Genomic DNA, 17,529 nt, shown 5'->3' with positions numbered 1-17,529 from the left:
GCAAGATTTCATTCTTCTTGATGGCTGAGTAATATTCCATTATGCGGACATGCACACGTGCACACACACACACCACTCCTTGTTTATCCATTCATATATATATATATATATATATATATATATATATATCTTCATTCTTTATTCATACCCCACATCTTCTTTATCCATTCATCAGTTGATGGACATTTGGGCTCTTTCCATAATTTGGCTATTGTTGATCCACTGCTACAAACAGTGGAGTGCATGTGCCCCTTTGAATCAGTATTTTTTATTAAGGAAATAACTTCAAAATTGTGAGTAGATATAAAATAATTAGTTTAAAAGTAAATAACTCGGGGATCCCTGGGTGGTGCAGCGGTTTGGCGCCTGCCTTTGGCCCAGGGCGCGATCCTGGAGACCCGGGATTGAATCCCACGTCGGGCTCCCGGTGCATGGAGCCTGCTTCTCCCTCTGCCTGTGTCTCTGCCTCTCTCTCTCTCTCTCTCTCTCTATCTCTGTGTTACTATCATAAATAAATAAAATTTTTTAAAAAAATAAAATAAAAGTAAATAACTCAGTAATTGAGTATTAGATATATAAAAATTGTACTAGTTTAACTTTTAGAAAGTGAATTCATTCAAGCTGACTGTAGATACAGCTTTTGCATTTTGTCAAAATTACATCAGTTTAAGCTATAGATTCTCTTTGTTTTTTAATTTATGGAATTAAAAAGATGAAAAATATGAACTTATTTCAGAGCTTACACAAAGTACCATGTGCTTTATTTCTAGAAACATTGACGTTTTAAAAGATACCGCGGAACAAATTTCTTCTCAGACTGGAAATAAGGTAAAATAGTTATTTAATTCAGATTGAGGAATTAAAACATGCTTAAATAACTTATTCATGTTTTTAGTTTAAGAAGTCTGAAAAATTTAGGATTCTCTTTTCTCTCTGGTATTTTTCAGGTTCATGCAATTCAGTGTGATATTAGGAATCCTGAAATGGTGCAAAAGACTGTGTCGGAATTGATTAAAGTTGCAGGACATCCTGCTGTAAGTGTAATGGTGTTGAGGCCAAAGTATGAGGTGTTTGATGTTGATGACACCCACCAAGATGTGCTAAGGATGCACTAAGGGAATAAAATATTGATGTGAGCAAGTGCTGTGTTGAGAAGCACCTGTTTTCTGTCCTTAGCAAAGAGCTGGCTTTGCTCAGAGCAGCGAACAGATTAGGTGAACTGCTACACCACTGCCTTTCGGAAATACTTAAAAAATGCATTTACAGTTGTATAGAACAAACCTGATTTCACTTTATGTAATAAGATTATGAAATAAGAAGAGCAGTTATCCAAGGGCATAATATCTAGTTTAAATGATTCATGCGCTTTGCTTTTCCTAATAATTTTGGATTATCTCTATCAATAGTGGAGAATGATACAAGTAAAGAAACCTGTAAGATACTGCAGATTTTTCCTTTAAGACCAGAGATGTGCATAGGCATTTCTGCTGTTGTTTTGGTTCATGTATTGGAAAGAAGCAATTTCTTCCAATAGTCTCTTTTTTTTTTAAAGATTTTATTTATTTATTCGTGAGAAACACACAGAGAGAGGGGCAGAGACACAGGCAGAGGGAGAAGCAGGCTCCATGCAGGGAGCCCGATGTGGGACTCGATCCCGGGACTCCAGGATCACGCCCTGGGCTGAAGGCAGACGCTCAACCACTGAGCCACCCAGGCGCCCCAAGAGAGGACTGTTCTACCTTAAAGATAGTTTCAGACCAGTAATATTGAATCTGCTAGTAGAACTAAGAAGAATCTTTATTGATGGTGAGGAAACATGTTATCAACCAAGAATTTCATTGGGTTAAATTAAGCCAACATGTCACCAGAAATTAAAGGACATTTTGAGATTCCTTGAAATACAGTTAGACAAATGGTAGATATGCTTAGTCCACATCTGTTTTCTTAATGATAGATTCTATTGTGATTTTGAGACAAAGATAGGATTCTGAAATTTGGTAAATTGGTGAGATTTTCACAGGCTCAAAAAATAAAACCAAACCAAATCCCATGGTATTAATTTATAGCACACTATCAACTTTAGCTTTATCGTATTATTTGGGTTAATAAGTTTCAGAAGTAAAAACTCTTCAGGGAAAATGTTCTTCCTTCTATAACTTCTATAGAAATTTCTATAACTTGCCTTATTCATCTATTAGATTGTGATAAACAACGCAGCAGGGAATTTTATTTCTCCCACTGAAAGACTCTCTGCTAATGCTTGGAGGACCATAACTGACATAGTTCTAAATGGTACTGCCTATGTGACGTTAGAAATTGGAAAGCAACTAATTAAAGCACAGAAAGGTATGTTGATTAATTTTTCATGTGTTTATTGGGTCCTTAGCACACACACGCTCTGTGATAAGCTCTGGGATATTTATAAAAGTCAATAAGACAGTGTCGATACCTGTACAACTCATAGTCTAATGGAGAAGAAAGATACTGAGTGATTATCACATGCTATGATATGAGCTATAATAAATATATATTTCATGTGTGTGGGAAACCCAGAGACAGGAACAACTAACTCTCTCTAGCTATGGTTATCAGATTGAGGAGCAAGATGCAATTTGAGCTGAATTTCCAAAGATCTAGATGTGGGGAAGTGGGGCAGTGGGGGAAGGAGAGTGAGAAGTCCATGGAAAGAGACCTGCTGGAGGAGCAAAACAGGGTTTAGAGATGATGCAAATTTGATGTGGTTAGAGATGAGGAGGAAGAAGAATGGCAGGAAATGATTATGGAGGTGGTTTGGGTATAATTAGGAAAGTTCCCAGTACCAAAATAGAAAATTTGATGTTAATTCTGAAGGAAATGGGGAGAGATTTCCTTATGGATTTCTCTTGAAGCTGTCTCATGAAGAATGTGACTTGATTGGAAAGCATACTGGCAACAATGTGGGGGGATGGAAGAGATTAGGAAGACATTCCAAAGGGTTTGACTTCTCCTTTGGTATGTGGCTGCATGACATAGGGGATAAATTAGGAGACATTTAGCAGACAAAATCAACAGGCCTTACTGATTAGATGAGAGAGTTTGTGCTGAGTGAATAGTTTGGATGATGATGACGTCAGTGTAGTCATCTGGGGGACTAGATGTAGAGAGAAGTTACTAGAACATTTTTGTTTAGTACTATGAACAAACTTTATAAAAGTCTGTGCAATATAAATATATGTGTGATATATATGTGTGTATACATATATGTCTAGAATCCGTGTATGTTGCTCGTTTAATGGACACTTACTGATGACTTTACTGTAGCAGGTCTTGTGTTATATGCCCAAATGACAGAGGTGGACGAGACTCTGTCGCCAAACAAGGTGGGGAGGGGTTGGGACTTGATAGATCGTGGTATTTCTCAGGGTGGAGAGTATTCTGAGCAAGGAAAAGGAGGAAGAGTCCTGGTGCTCCTTGAAGGATGTCCTTTGGGTCTTGGGGGGAGAAAGGAAGGCATGGAGCTGGCCAGTTTCCTTCTTCTGGTTCGGAAATCTTTGCCTCGTTAGATTTAATTTCTTCTTTACTGTGTGAGTGATTCTCGAGCCAGCTTGAGAAAGGATGTAGGGGCAGGCAGAGGGCTGCTAGAGGGTGCTTGCTGTCTTTGTACATGTATAAGCTCCATCCTTTTTTTTTTAATATTTTTATTTATTTATGATAGTCACAGAGAGAGAGAGAGAGAGAGAGAGAGAGAGAGAGGCAGAAACACAGGCAGAGGGAGAAGCAGGCTCCATGCACCGGGAGCCCGATGTGGGATTCGATCCCAGGTCTCCAGGATCGCGCCCTGGGCCAAAGGCAGGCGCCAAACCGCTGCACCACCCAGGGATCCCCTATAAGCTCCATCCTTTCTCATGTACTCACTGGGATGGAAGCTCCAGGTCACTCATTCCCACTGCAGCAAAGTGGGTATCAGTTCCTTTTGGAGTTTCCATGCTTTTATTTTGTTTTGTTTTTTATTCTGTTTCTTTTTTTGTTTTTTTTTTTTTTTTCAGGAAAGATGGATGGTTGAGAAAGGAGACAGAGAAGAATGGGCTGGCTCCTCTCTCTTCCTTTCTCTGTCCAAGGATCCTTGACCTCTGTGTCTCTTCTCTCTCCTTCTACCTCTGTCTGATTTTCTCTCTCTTTATCTCTTACTCATTTCTCTCTTTCTCTGTTCCTCTCTGTTACCTCTTCACTCTTGGTTCCCTATTTCACTCTTTATCTCTCCTTTTGTGTTTCTCTCCTCATTCTCTCTTATTCCTTCCGCTGCCCATCCCTGTGACTCTTGATTTCTGTCTGGCTCTCCCTTCTTTTCTCATTTATTGTCTTTCATTTTAACAGGCTATGATCTATTTTTATTCATCACATTGGATTAAAATTCTATGGGGTTCATTAAAAATATATTAGTTAAGACTTTTTAAAAGATGGAAGCCAGTTTTTATTCCTCCAAGATCCCTGTCAGTTATTGATGCCATAACTTGACAGAATTTGAAGGACTTGTGCCCTTGGGTCCTGGAGAGCACAGTGTACGGGGCCTGGTCTGGTGTTGGAGCAGCAGTTGGGGATCTCAGGTGCTAATGATCTCGGGAGTGTGTCAAAGTGGAAGTCAGTTCAGGGAGCAGGCCATCTATGGTAATCTGCGGTCAGAAGTATGTTCGGCGGTCTGGGATCTAAGATGTCAGTCAAGGTAAGATACCCAGGGAAGTCGGACTAGAGAAGATGAGGATGCCAGCAACTGAAAGATAGACGCTTATAGGAATTGTTGATGACATGCACTCAGAGAGGGAATAGCAGGTGACTGAGGATCAAGAGAGCAGTGGCCTTAGCTAGAGAAGCAAAGAATCAAAAGGACATTATTAAAATATGTTTACGAATAGCAGATTTTTTGATGCAAAATTAATAGATATGAACAAATAAAAGATTTAGGAAACTCTTAAAGACCTTAGCCCAGTGTGCTTTTATAAAACCACAAAGGTCAGTAAAAAAGTGGCTGTTCCTTATTGGGAAGGATATTGAAAATATGCTGAGGTCCCCCCATCTTTAAGATACCATGTATCAATGTACAAATTAGTGAACAGTATGGAAGAGAATACCTAATTTTATTAAAGAATTGAGAGAACGCGCAATGGAAAGAGACTAAAAGACTAATATGGTTTTTTTTTTTTTTTTAAATCTAGTCACAAGGGATAGGATAAATACTGAAATTTTCCATTAAACCCTAGATCACTAGAAACTGAAGAGATACCTCTTGAAACTCACAAGAGGTGATTTTAGGACATGTAAGAAGTATTTTTTTAAAGATTTATTTATCATTGTAGAGAAAGAGAGAGAGAGTGTGGTAGGGCAGGGGCAGAGGGGAAGGAGGGAGAGAATCTCAAGCAGACTCCCCACTGAACGTGGAGCCCGACATGGGACTTGATCCCATGACCAGTGGCCATGGCCTAAGCTGAAATCAAGAGTCCCGCTAACCAACTGAGCCACCTGGATGCCCCAGGACATATAAGAAATACTTTATTGGGCAGCCCGGGTGGCTCGGTGGTTTGGCGCCGCCTTCAGCCCAGGGCCTGATCCTAGAAACCCGGGATCGAGTCCCATGTCGGGTTCCCTGCATGGAGCCTGCTTCTCCCTCTGCCTGTGTCTCTGCGTCTCTCTCTCCGTCTCTCATGAATAAATAAATAAAATATTTGGAAAAATAAATAAATAAACAAACAAACAAATAAATAAATAAATAAATACTTTATTGAGGTAGTACTAATAATATTTTATACCACTATGGTACTTTTTAATTTACAAAGTACTTTCATATACCAATATGCAAACAGTATGAAATCAAGATTATTATAAATTGATTAAAGAGTAAACCAGTTCATAACTTGAATATATTAATTTGTTTTGCTAAAATTGAGGTAGAATTTATATATAGTGAGATCCACAGATTTTATGTGTTTAAATTGAACTTCTGATACACTTACTCACTTAGGTAACCGACCAAGACAGAACATTTCCACTACCACCAAAGGGTTCCTCTCCTATCTTCTGACTTAGCTTTTTTTTTTTTCTTTTTTGAGAGAGAGAGAGAGAGAGAGAGAGAGAGAGAGAGAGAGAATGAGGTGGGGAGAGGGAGAGGGAGAGGAAGAGAGAATCTTGAGACTCTGTGGTGAGTGTGGAGTCAACACAGGGCTCAATCTCACGATCCTGAGACCATGACCCGAGGTGAAATCAAGAATCAGACACTTAAAAAAAAAAAAAAAAAAAAAAAAGAATCAGACACTTAACTGACTGAGCTACCCAAGCATCCCCACTCTTAGCTTTTAATCCATTTTTAGTGGATTGTCTTTTTTATTACTGATATTTAGAAATTCTTTGTTTAATCTGGACCGAGTACTTTGTGAGATAATAGTATGTATTTGGAATATTTTCTCCCAATCTGTTGCTTTCTTTTCATTTCCCTATCAGTTATCTTTTGCTGAGCAGAAGGAACAAATTTGTTTTTTTTGAAGGAACTAAATTTTGATGAATCTATCAAATTGTTTTCCAAATTGGCTCTAGGAGATTGCATTCCCAGCATCACTTTATAAGATGCATTTACACCTCATTCTGCCCCACGCTGGCTTGGTTATATTACATTTTAGTCTTCCTCAGTTTGTGTAGTGGTCCTTCGTTTGTGATATTGACTTAGAGTTCTCTACTGACTAATGAAGTTGAGCATCTTTTCATGTGATTATTCATCAGTTGTATACATTCTTCGAAGTGTCTGTTCTAATCTTTTTTTTTTTTATTAGGTTGTTTGTCTTTTTGGTATTGAATTGGATGAAAAGTTATTTTACATATTCTAAATATAAATCTTTTATCAGATATGTTTTTGCAAATATTTTTTCTCAGTCTATGATTTGTCTTTTCACGTACTTAACAATGTCTTCTAAAGATGAAACATTTTGCATTTTGATGTTGTTCAGCTTAGTGAAATTTTCCTTTTATGACTCATGCTTTTTGAGTCCTAAGAGATATTTCTTTAACCCAAGGTAACCATTTCTCTATTGTTTTCTTCTGGAACTTTTATAGTTTTCATTGTTATATTTAGGTTATCCATTTTGATTTAATGTTTGCATTTGGTATGAGATAACAGTCAAGGTTAATTTTTGCATGCATCTGTCCATCCTTTCCTCATTGAAATACTTTGGTACTTCTGTGGAAAATCTGAATATCTAATACTGAGTCCAATATATCATATATAAATTATTTGAGCTTCATATTAGTTTGACATCAATTATTGTGAGTCCTCCAACTTTAGTTTTTTTCTGAATTACTTTCACTGTTCTGTGTTCTTAGCATTTTCATATAAATTTCAGAATTCAATAATTTTTACAAAAGAGTCTACTGAAATTTTGACCTGGTTTGTAGTAAATCTATAGATTATATTGGGGAGAAGTGACATTTTGACCATATTATCCTTCAGTCCATCAGCATGTAATATCTTTCCATTTGTTTAGGTCTTTAAGCTATTTTCAGTGTGCAGGTCATATAAATTTTATTAAATTTCTGCTAAATAATTTTATATTTTTGTCACTATTTTAAATCTGTTTTCTAAATTTTATAATTGTTTGCTTCTAATATTTAGAAATACAATGAACTTGTTTTTGTATACTAACCTTTATTCTGTGAGCTTGCTAAAATAAAATGACTTAATAGTTCTTACAGCTTTTTCAGTAGATTCCTTAGGATTTTCTATATTCTTGATAGTTGTGAAAAAAGACATTTTGTGCATCTTCTTTTCTAATTTGTATTTCCTTTTTTCACCTCATTTTATCAGCTGGGACCCCCAGTTCAGTGTTGAATAGCAGTGGTGAAAGCAAATGCTTCCTCTTGATGGCAAGAGGAAAGCTCTCAGATAGTTTATCATTAATTATTAGTTTACCTGTAGTTTTTCCTAAATGCTCTTTATGGTTGAGGAAATTTGCTTCTGTATCTAGTTTGCTGACAGTTTTTTTTTTAAATCATGATTAGGTATTAAATTTGTCAAATCTTTTTTCTCTATTTGTTGAGATGCCCATTTTAAAAAGCCCATTAATATTATGAATTCCATTGGTTAATTTTTGACTTTTTAAACCAACAGTGCATTCCAAATCGAAATCCTGCATGGTTGTGATAAATTATCCTATTTGTATATTGCTAGATGTGTTTTGCTAATATTTTCTTAAGGCTCACTTTTTCAGCTTCCAGCTATTAACATTGATTTGAATTTCTTAGAGCCATTGTAGTGCTTGTTCAGGTTAGGGATCAGCCAGAGGAATTTATATGCAGATGTTGCTTCCTCTTTTCTACCTGCACTGGCAGTCCTTAGCTCTGTTTTTTTTGTGAACAGATGATACATTGGCTACAGCCCTGTCTTTTGAAATTGATATCATGTTTAACCTACATCCAAAAAATGTCTTTTGTGCCACTGTCAAAAACATATTAGATGAGTGTTCAACACAGCATGATAAATGTCCTATTTGGCTGTTTATCAGAATCTTAAATCACTTGACATTCAAGTGAAAATATTGGCCACATATCCATGATTGTCTTTGAAAAACATATTTGTTTAGATTCAAACTAAAACAGATTTTTCTTAAATTTTATTATAGGATAGACTACCCAGATATGATACTTGACTTTCTACTAGCTTTGGTAACTGAGTCATGTGGATTACTTTCCACCAAAAAGACAGAATTCCTTCCACGTGGATAAGAGCATATGAGAATTCTGTAGTCATTACTGCAACTTCTATAATTATTAAATAAAGATAGATGAACCAACAGATGTTAGAATACTGAACAAAGCAAAAAGCAAAACATTATAAAGAAATATTTTAATTTTAACCAAATTTTCTTCCTCTTTCTTTCTCCCACCCTCCCTCCCTCCTGTTTCCTCCTTCCTTTTTTCCTTTCATCTTTCCTTCTTTTTTTTTTAAACACCATTTATTGAGTGCTTATTCTGTATCAGGTTTTGTTCTAAATGCTAAACATTTATTAATTCATTCAATACTTGCAGTGACTCTGTAAGGTATGAAAATTATTTTATTCCCTTATAGTAACAGGTGGCTCGGGTTAGGTTTTTTTATAATATAGGAGGTAGATATTTTAAATTTTCTTTTTTTTGTGTGTGTGTATGTCTTTTTTTTTTTAATTGGAGTTCAATTTGCCAACATATAGCATAACACCCAGTGCTCATACCATCAAGTGCCCCCCCCAGTGCCCATCACCCAGTCACCCCCACTCCCAATATTTTAAATTTTCACTTCGACAGATAAGAAACTATGGTTTGTTAAGTACCTAATAAGCATTAACTCTCTTTGTTAAGACTGATAGTTGACATATTTTTTTTTTTTTTGAGAGAGAGAGAGAGAAGTGAGAGAGAGAATCTTAAGCAGGCTCCATCTCACAACCCTGAGATCATGACCTGAGCAGAAACCAAACATCAGATTGAATTCAACTGACCCACCCAGGTTTCCCTATAATTGACATAATATTTTTAAAGTGGTCTAGTGAAAAAAAAAGAAGGAACAGTAGTTCAGTTTAAGTCATGGTCACCTAGTTTACATGTGATACTTGGACACTTAGGGAGTCATGATGTTTTTACCTTTACTCAGCTTTCCCATGTATAAAACAGATTATATAATTGATTACTTACCCAAGATTTAGTAACGGAACAAACTGATAGATACAAAAGCTTCATGAAAAATATAAATTGCTTTACCAGTGTGCTTGTCCTTCTTCATTCATGTGAATAAACACATGGTAGCTTAGACAATTTAAAGAATTTGATGGAGATAATTTTCAGACCTTCAGAGTATCTAAGAGTCAGCGAGAGTCAGCAGCAGTCCCAGACAGCTTGAACCATATGAAGCCTGTGTACGGGAAAGGCAGGGAGTGACTGGTCACTGTTTAGGCAGATTAATCATGTAAAATGAGGGGAAAGAGGACAGTAACTAAGAAATGTCTCCAAAGGAAATTGTCAGTGGATGAGTGTCATTGGAAGTATCCCTAAGGTAATCTTATCAGCAGCTTTGTGTAGAGGAAGAGTAAATTGAACCAATTCACTGACTAAAGAAAGAATTAAAAAAGAGAGCATCCTTTTGGTCGGTTGATATAAAGAAATAGTTGAAAGCTTGAACTAGGTAAAATACTTTATACTTTTCATATGCTGTTTTAATAAATTATCAGAAAATCCAAGGTTTTTAATGATCTTGCTTCGCTACCTCGTGTGTGAACTTGTAAACACAAAAATCAATTTTAAAATATTCTTATTTCCAGTCCATTGATATTGTACTTGACCAGTTTCTTTTCCCTCATTCTCCATCATCAGTGCCCTTGGCTGTCCAATCTCACCTCCCTCTATAATCACCCCTTGTTGGGCTGTTCTTTTTTTTTTTTTTTTTTTTAAGATTTTATTTATTCATGAGACAGAGAGAGAGAGAGAGAGAGAGAGAGAAGCAGAGACACAGGCAGAGGGAGAAGCAGGCTCCATGCAGGGAGCCCGACGTGGGACTCAATCCATGTCTCCAGGATCAGGCCCTGGGCTGAAGGCAGATGCTCAACCGCTGAGCCACCCGGGCATCCCATGGGCTGTTCTTTTACACGTATTCTGACTAGAACCATTTATCTCTAAGCCATACAGAACCTTCATGCCCAACTCTAGTTCCACAACTCAATGAAAGATGCCTGTTCAGAGGCTATGATGGACACATTAGTATTTGAAAATATGCATGCTGCAGGTTGTTATTTTTCCATGTTGTAAGTCCGCTTTTCCCATCCTTCAAGATTGGAAATGCTTTCCCCTCACGGGAGACATTACTTCTATCCCACGTGCAAACCCTATAACCATGTCTCCATTCCTCTCTCTGCGAGTTCCTCACTCATTCCTAAGCACAGAGGTAATGCACTATTTATGACATGAAACATTCCTGAGACCCAAAAAAACAAGAGGAGTGGAGGGCACATTTAACACTTACACTTCTGTCAGTTATGTCTGTCATCTTCACTACTAGAAGAAAAGAAGACGACCACTCATTTTGACAAAATTGAGTAGTATGGAAGTAGTGCTCCTTGTTTCACGAGCAAGGAATAGTAGACCAAGAGTAGAATGTGGCTTTCCCATCTTTCAGTAGTATGAGTGCAAGTTAAATACAGTGTAGATTTTAAAGTATATTAGGACCATATGGGTGCATTTCTGTCAGTTGTACCCAGGCCTTCCTTAGAATAGTGGGCACATTTAAAGAATGTTTAAAAATACATTTCTAGTTATCAGTTGGAATTTATTAAGGTAGCATTCGTATCCTTTTTATTTTATTTTAATTTTTTTCATATCCTTTTTAAAATCACTTTTTGCTAGAGTTATCTTGCTAGGTTGTTGGAACATTTAAACCTCATTTGTTAAAATTTGTTGTAGCACCATATGTACCTTACTTTGGTGTATTATGAAGATAATATAAATGTAAGGCAATTTGGAAAATTTGAAAGGAATCTTTTTCTTTTAAACTATGTAATTGGAAATTTGTTGGAGAGGCAGTTTTACATACTGGTTAAGAGTGTAGGTTTTAGAATCACACTGCCTATTCTCATCCTGGTTATACCACTTAATATTCATGTGAACTTGGACAGTTTACTTCTCTGTGCCTCAGTGTCTTCTTCTGTAAATCAGAGATAATAGTAGAACCTCCTCCCGAAGATTGCTATGATGGTTAAGTGAACAAGTACCTGTAAAGTGTTAAGAACAGTGTCTGGCCCAGACTAGTGCTCAGTAAGTGTTAGCTTTTAAAGAAAATGTTGGGTGACTCCAAGATAAATGTATTTTTACTCCCTCTTTTATAAGGGGACCATAAAGTGTCTGAACTTGAGACCAGGACCTATAATTAAAATAGACTAGAAAAATCAGAGCCCTAATACCACTTATTGTAATTAAACTTGCAAGTTTTAATCTGTATGAAGGATGTGTCTATATTAAATGTTCAACTAAGGGGCAGCCTGAGGTTCAGCGGTTTAGCGCTGCCTTCGACCCAGGGCGTGATCCTGGAGACCCAGGATCGAGTTCCACATTGGGCTCTCTGCATGGAGCCTGCTTCTCCTTCTGCCTGTGTCTCTGAGTCTCTCTCTCTCTCTCTGTCTCTCATGAATAAATAAATAAAATATTTTTAAAAAATAAATAAATGTTCGACTGAAATGTCTTCACTTAGTAAATAATATATTTTTAAGAAGTTATTTTGTTTTTTTAAAACTATATAATCCTTTAACTTTTAGAGCACTGATGATTTTTAGATTTAAATTTAATCTGAGGTTCTATTGAAAAATGGCTAAGAGACAGGGTCCTCTGTGTCCTAATCCAAAAGACAGAGAAACGCAGTATTCGCTTCTTGCCATGATTGGCAATAAGATTAATTGCTGGCAAAAATGGAGTAATTAAAGCAAACAATAGCCCAGTCATATGTTTAGGAAGTATAAGGAGTTCAGTGTTCTTATGTGTAATGTATACTGCCTGGGGAGGCAAGAAATGAAGGTAGACGGTGTGGAGTTTACCCTCCGGAGATTAGTAAAGTTTAGTGGAAGGATCTTAAGAAGAGATACATTCTGAGTGGAGATTGAAGCGTGATTAACGACTGAGGGGAGAGCCCAGTGAAGAGAAGTATTAAAGGAAAAAGAAGGAAGAACCAATAAAAGGATGGTCTATTGCCAGGAGCTGTGAATCCGAAACTGGTGGAGGCTCTTAACCCTGGGTACTGATAGAGTTGATAAGTGATGTTGAGAGCCTAGGTCAAATTGCAGCTCCATCTTTCCAATGGCATTTACCCACAATTCGTAACAGTGATAAAACCCCTTCCTTTTCAGAGTGGAGAGAGCAGTCCTGGTACTGAGGAGTTGAGGGTGGCTATGTTGAGACAACATGGTGGCCAGGCATTAAGTGATTAATTCATATAATTGTCTAGGTGGTAAATTGGCAAGTTAGAGCTGGAGGGAATTATGAGCCTAAAGAATATGAGAGGAAAAACTAAGAATTTATAATGACGTCTCAAGGAGCACATGTAGTACGAGGGTATGAGAGAACTGGAAGGACAGGATCCAGAGAGGGAGGCACTGTATCAGTATTTTGGCATGATGGCAAAGCTCAGGTTGTGGCTCTTGGGTATCAGTGAAAGTCGTTGGAGATGGGGAGATCATAGAAATTTGAGATTTCTAATCTTGTCCATCTGGTTGTTGAAATCTATCAAGATGATGACAGAAGTTGGGTTCGAACTGTGGCTACAGATACTTGTGTAGGTTCACGCCAGGAGTGAAATTTCAGCAAAATTGGCAGACTAATTGGGAAGTCAAACATCAGTTGAAGTTCCAGATAGTAGTAAAAAAACTGGATATTATCAGTTTCAAAATAGTGTTTTTTGCATGAGGATAAAAGAATAATAGGTAGAATCAATAGCAACAATTAATTGAGTAATTCTTGGAATCTAATGACTTTTGCTAAACAATCCCTGTCTTCCTATTTTATGGATGTTAAATCCTTGGCCCAGAGCAGGGAAGTGACTTGGTCAAGGTCACATAGCTGTACAACTACTAAAAAGTAGAATCAATATTGAGGCCCAGATATTTTTATACTGTTCTACCTCTGTTGGTTATTGAACTAAAATTGTTTATTATTTTAGTATGCATAGCTTGGGCTGAAACTAGATTTTAGAACTTTTGAGTCTTGAAATCGGACATAATCTTACATTTTATTATTTTTAATAGACAATGTGATCTTTAAGAAAAATTTTATTTTTACGTGATCTCTATACCCAACATGGGGCTTGAACTTAACAACCAGAGATCAAGAGTCACATGCTTCACCGACTGAGCCAGCCAGGTGCCTCTAGACAACGTAATTTTTAGTGTTTCTTTGTTACTATTTTTTCCCATTTTGAAGTAATGAAGGACAGGCTGTTGCCCCATTTCTCCATTTATCTGACCTGAATAAATAACAGATTCATTTCTGCTTGTCTGCACTGGGATGTTAGAAATTTGTCATTTCCAAACCTCTTCTATAGGAAGTTATGCTAATTTAAAGAATTGGCCTTTTTGCAAAAAGAAAAATATATCAATGACTGACCCTGGGAATCTGAGATTTCTTTATTTTTGAGCTCTTAGCCCCATTGTTCATTTTTTTTCTTAAAGATTTACATTCATTTATTTTAGGGAGAAAGTGAACGCAAGTGGGGGTAGGGGCAAGAGAGGGAGAGAAATCCTCAAGTGGACTCTATGCTGAGCATGGAGCCCAACATGGGGCTCGATCCCAGGACCCCGAGATCATGACCTGCAATGAAATCAAGAGTCCGACACTTAACCAACTGAGCCGCCCAGGTGCCCCACCACTGTTCATTCTTTAAAGTCCAGTTTAAATACCCTGTAGCATTAACCCCTACTAATACTCTGCAGCATTAACCCAGTTGGAATAGTATGGTTTTAAAATTTTACCTCCTTCTTACATTCAGAAAATTAAAGGCAGCACTGTCTCATTCTAAGCAGTGGGTGACCCAGATCTTCTAGGTTGAGAAAAATAAAACCTAAAGGAGAGAAAAGAGGACAGTATCTTCCATTTTCATTATCTGAATTATATAAAATGGCTTAATTCCTCCTCTCCCACCCGTGAATAAACATTTGTTTACTCCAAATCAGAAGTTAGAGCACTTTCTACTGCAGTATTTGCTTTGTATAAGTAATTATCACTTTTTTAAGTAGTTTTTATGATTTTGCTTGCAAGAATGATGCAGTTAGCTTCTGGTGTCAATGTACTGTAATTGTGTACACGATTGTTCTACATCCCTCCTTTTTCATAGAGTGATTTTGGAAGCAAAGTAATTTTCAGAGCTCTGAAAGAGGCAGAGTTTGATCTACCAAAAGAGTTACCATAATGACTAACATAACTATTCTTATTTCTCATACCCTCAAAACGGCACTCCTGCCCCCTTTTTCATCTCTGTGTTGGCCGGGATGTGCTGAGTTTTGTTACGACTTTGGAAAACGCAGAGGGGAAGAGAAACTAAATATTTTTGGAGGAGGAATAATGTATCTGAATATTCTTTGAATTATTTTTATTGTCTTTCAACCTTGTAGCTCTTTAAGTTCCTTAAAGTATGTACTGTTTGATAAAACATGTAAGTATAGCTTCGTCCTTTTGCAAGTATTAAACTTGCAGTATTTTCTAGTGTAGTGGCTAAATAAGAACTAGAAAACCACTGATTTCTTAGCAGCTAAAGATTATTATTTTAAACTTTGACTCATTCAGTCATTTTATTGAGAACCTATTATATCCTAAGCACTGTTGATTACTGTATGTTTGATGTCACTTTTTAATGTGGTTTTATACCGTCAGTTATTTTCAAAAGCAATTTGGAAAACAAAAAAAGGAAATATTTACTGACACATTTACTGTTTCTGACAGCCATTATTTCATCTGAAGATTTAAGTTTCCATTTTTAGTATCACTTTGCTTTCACCTGAATAACTTATTTCAATATTTCTGTAGTGCACGTCTACTGGCATTGAATTCTTGTAGCTTTTGTTTGTCAGAAAATATCACGTTTATTTTTAAAGAGTATTTTTGCTGTATACTGAAAACAGGGTTAACTCTTTTTTTCACTCAGCACCTTAAAGATACTCCCTTTTTCTCTAGCTAACCTTGTTTCTGATGATGTCAGTGAATATCTTCCATACCTGTTCCCTTATTTATGTTGTTTCCTGTTTCCTCTGGTTGCTATTAAGATTTCTCTTTGAGGCGCCTGGCTGGCTCAGTTCATAGACCAGGTGACTCATGATCTCAGGCTTGTAAGTTTGAGCCCCACGTTGGGTGTAGAGATTCCTTAAAAATAACATGTTGAAAAAAGAAATTTTCTCTTTGTCACTGGTTTTGAGTGACTGATTATGATGTGCCCTGGTGTGGTTTTCTTTGTATTTATCCGACCTGGGATTTGTTTCACTCCCTGGATCTATAGATTATCGTTTTTGCCAAATACAGAATATTTTCAGTCTTTATTTCTCCAAGTGATTTTTCTGCTCCTTCTTTCTGGGATACCAGTTGTACACATGTTAGTGTGCTAGATACTGTCCTACAACTCACTGAGGCTCTGGTTGTTTTTTTCCCCCTTTCCCAACTATTTTCCTTCCATTGTCATCCATTTTGAATGACAGCTGTTGCTATGTCTTCAAGAGTATGGATCTTTTCTTCTACAACTAAGCCCATTCATTTAATTTTTCATTTTAGATACCGTATTTTTTTGCTTTAGAATTTCTATTTGGTTTTATTTTTATATTTTTCAGTTTTCTTATTACACTCATTTTCCTTGAAATCTTTTAGCATATTTACAATATCATTTTAAAAGTCTTTGCTAATTCTGTCTTTTCTGTCATTTCTAGGCTCTATTAGCTGATTTTTCTCCCAGTTGTGTTTCTGTGTCTTTTTTGTGTAGCAGTTTTCGATTGCATGCTATGAATATTATGTTGTTGAATGTTGTGTGTGTGTGTGTATTAAAATTTTCCTTCGAAGTGTATTGAGTTTTATTTTAGCAAATAGTTAAGGTACTATGGATCAGCTCAATCACTTCAGTGTTCAACTTAACTTTCTTGAGTTAAGTTCAGCTTAACTCAAGAAAGTTAAGCTTTCTTTGGATGCATCTAGAGTAGCCTTTACTTTTGAGCTAATTTAACTCTCCTAAAGACATCACTGAGGCCTTTCTGAATTCTCCACTGCAAGTCCTGGATGTTCAGTGAAGCTGCTTAGAACTCACTTATCTCTCAGCCTATGTGAGCGCTGGGAATTGTTCAGGTTATAGCTCCTTCATGGTTCTTCACCTGGCCTAATGAAATCTCACCCTAAACACGTACAGCTTGATATTTGCCCAAGGACTCAATCTCTGCATACTTCTGTCCTTGGGGGAACTCTCCTCACAAATTCCAACTTCCTCAGTCTCCCCAAACTCTGATCTCTTTCTTCACCTCTGAGAATGCTGTGTTTGGCTTGTATTTCTCCTCCCTATCTCACAGTTTATATAGTGATTTATATCATATATATGATATATATATATATCATATAAGATGTGCATGTTTGTAGAATGCACCATAGTATATTTATAGTGTGTATATGTATAGTACCTTTAGGCAAAAAGGCGATCTTAGGGCTCATTTCATTTTTCTTCTCTTAGGGATCATCCTTTCCCTGCCTACTGTACAGTATCTGGGAATAGTTGTATCATACAATTATATTTCTTACACAGTTTTCTTGATGTTTATAGGAGGAGGGCAAGTCCATTGTGGCTCAAAGTCAAGTCCCTGCTAATATAGTTTTGATTCTAATTTATTCTTATTTAACTGGGTGCTTAGTTAATAGAAATCCCATCCAGCTGATTATGTGGGGGTGATAGGGCCATGCCTCTGAGTTTTGGGTCACCATCTTGACTCACTTGGCATAGAATTTCAAGTCAGCACAGACTGGAACCGTCTTGAATGACAGGAAGATTAC

The 17,529-nt window shown here is 36.8% G+C and overlaps 1 protein-coding gene across 2 annotated transcripts in view; it reads left to right on the top strand.

The window, feature by feature from the left end:
* The window catches only part of DECR1 (2,4-dienoyl-CoA reductase 1), a 45,485-nt gene that overhangs the window by 19,740 nt on the left and 8,216 nt on the right, over window positions 1–17,529 (top strand). For both annotated transcript variants that reach the window (XM_077876313.1, XM_077876312.1), the window contains 3 exons: window positions 771–828; window positions 948–1,034; window positions 2,199–2,346. In XM_077876313.1, coding sequence (XP_077732439.1) covers window positions 771–828; window positions 948–1,034; window positions 2,199–2,346 — 293 coding nt within the window. The remainder of the gene's footprint in view (window positions 1–770; window positions 829–947; window positions 1,035–2,198; window positions 2,347–17,529) is intronic.

Source organism: Canis aureus, chromosome 28 (genome assembly GCF_053574225.1).
Source record: "Canis aureus isolate CA01 chromosome 28, VMU_Caureus_v.1.0, whole genome shotgun sequence".
Taxonomy (NCBI): domain Eukaryota; kingdom Metazoa; phylum Chordata; class Mammalia; order Carnivora; family Canidae; genus Canis; species Canis aureus.
The sequence above is the reverse complement of the archived record's forward strand: the minus strand, read 5'-3'. Positions and strand labels throughout refer to the sequence as shown.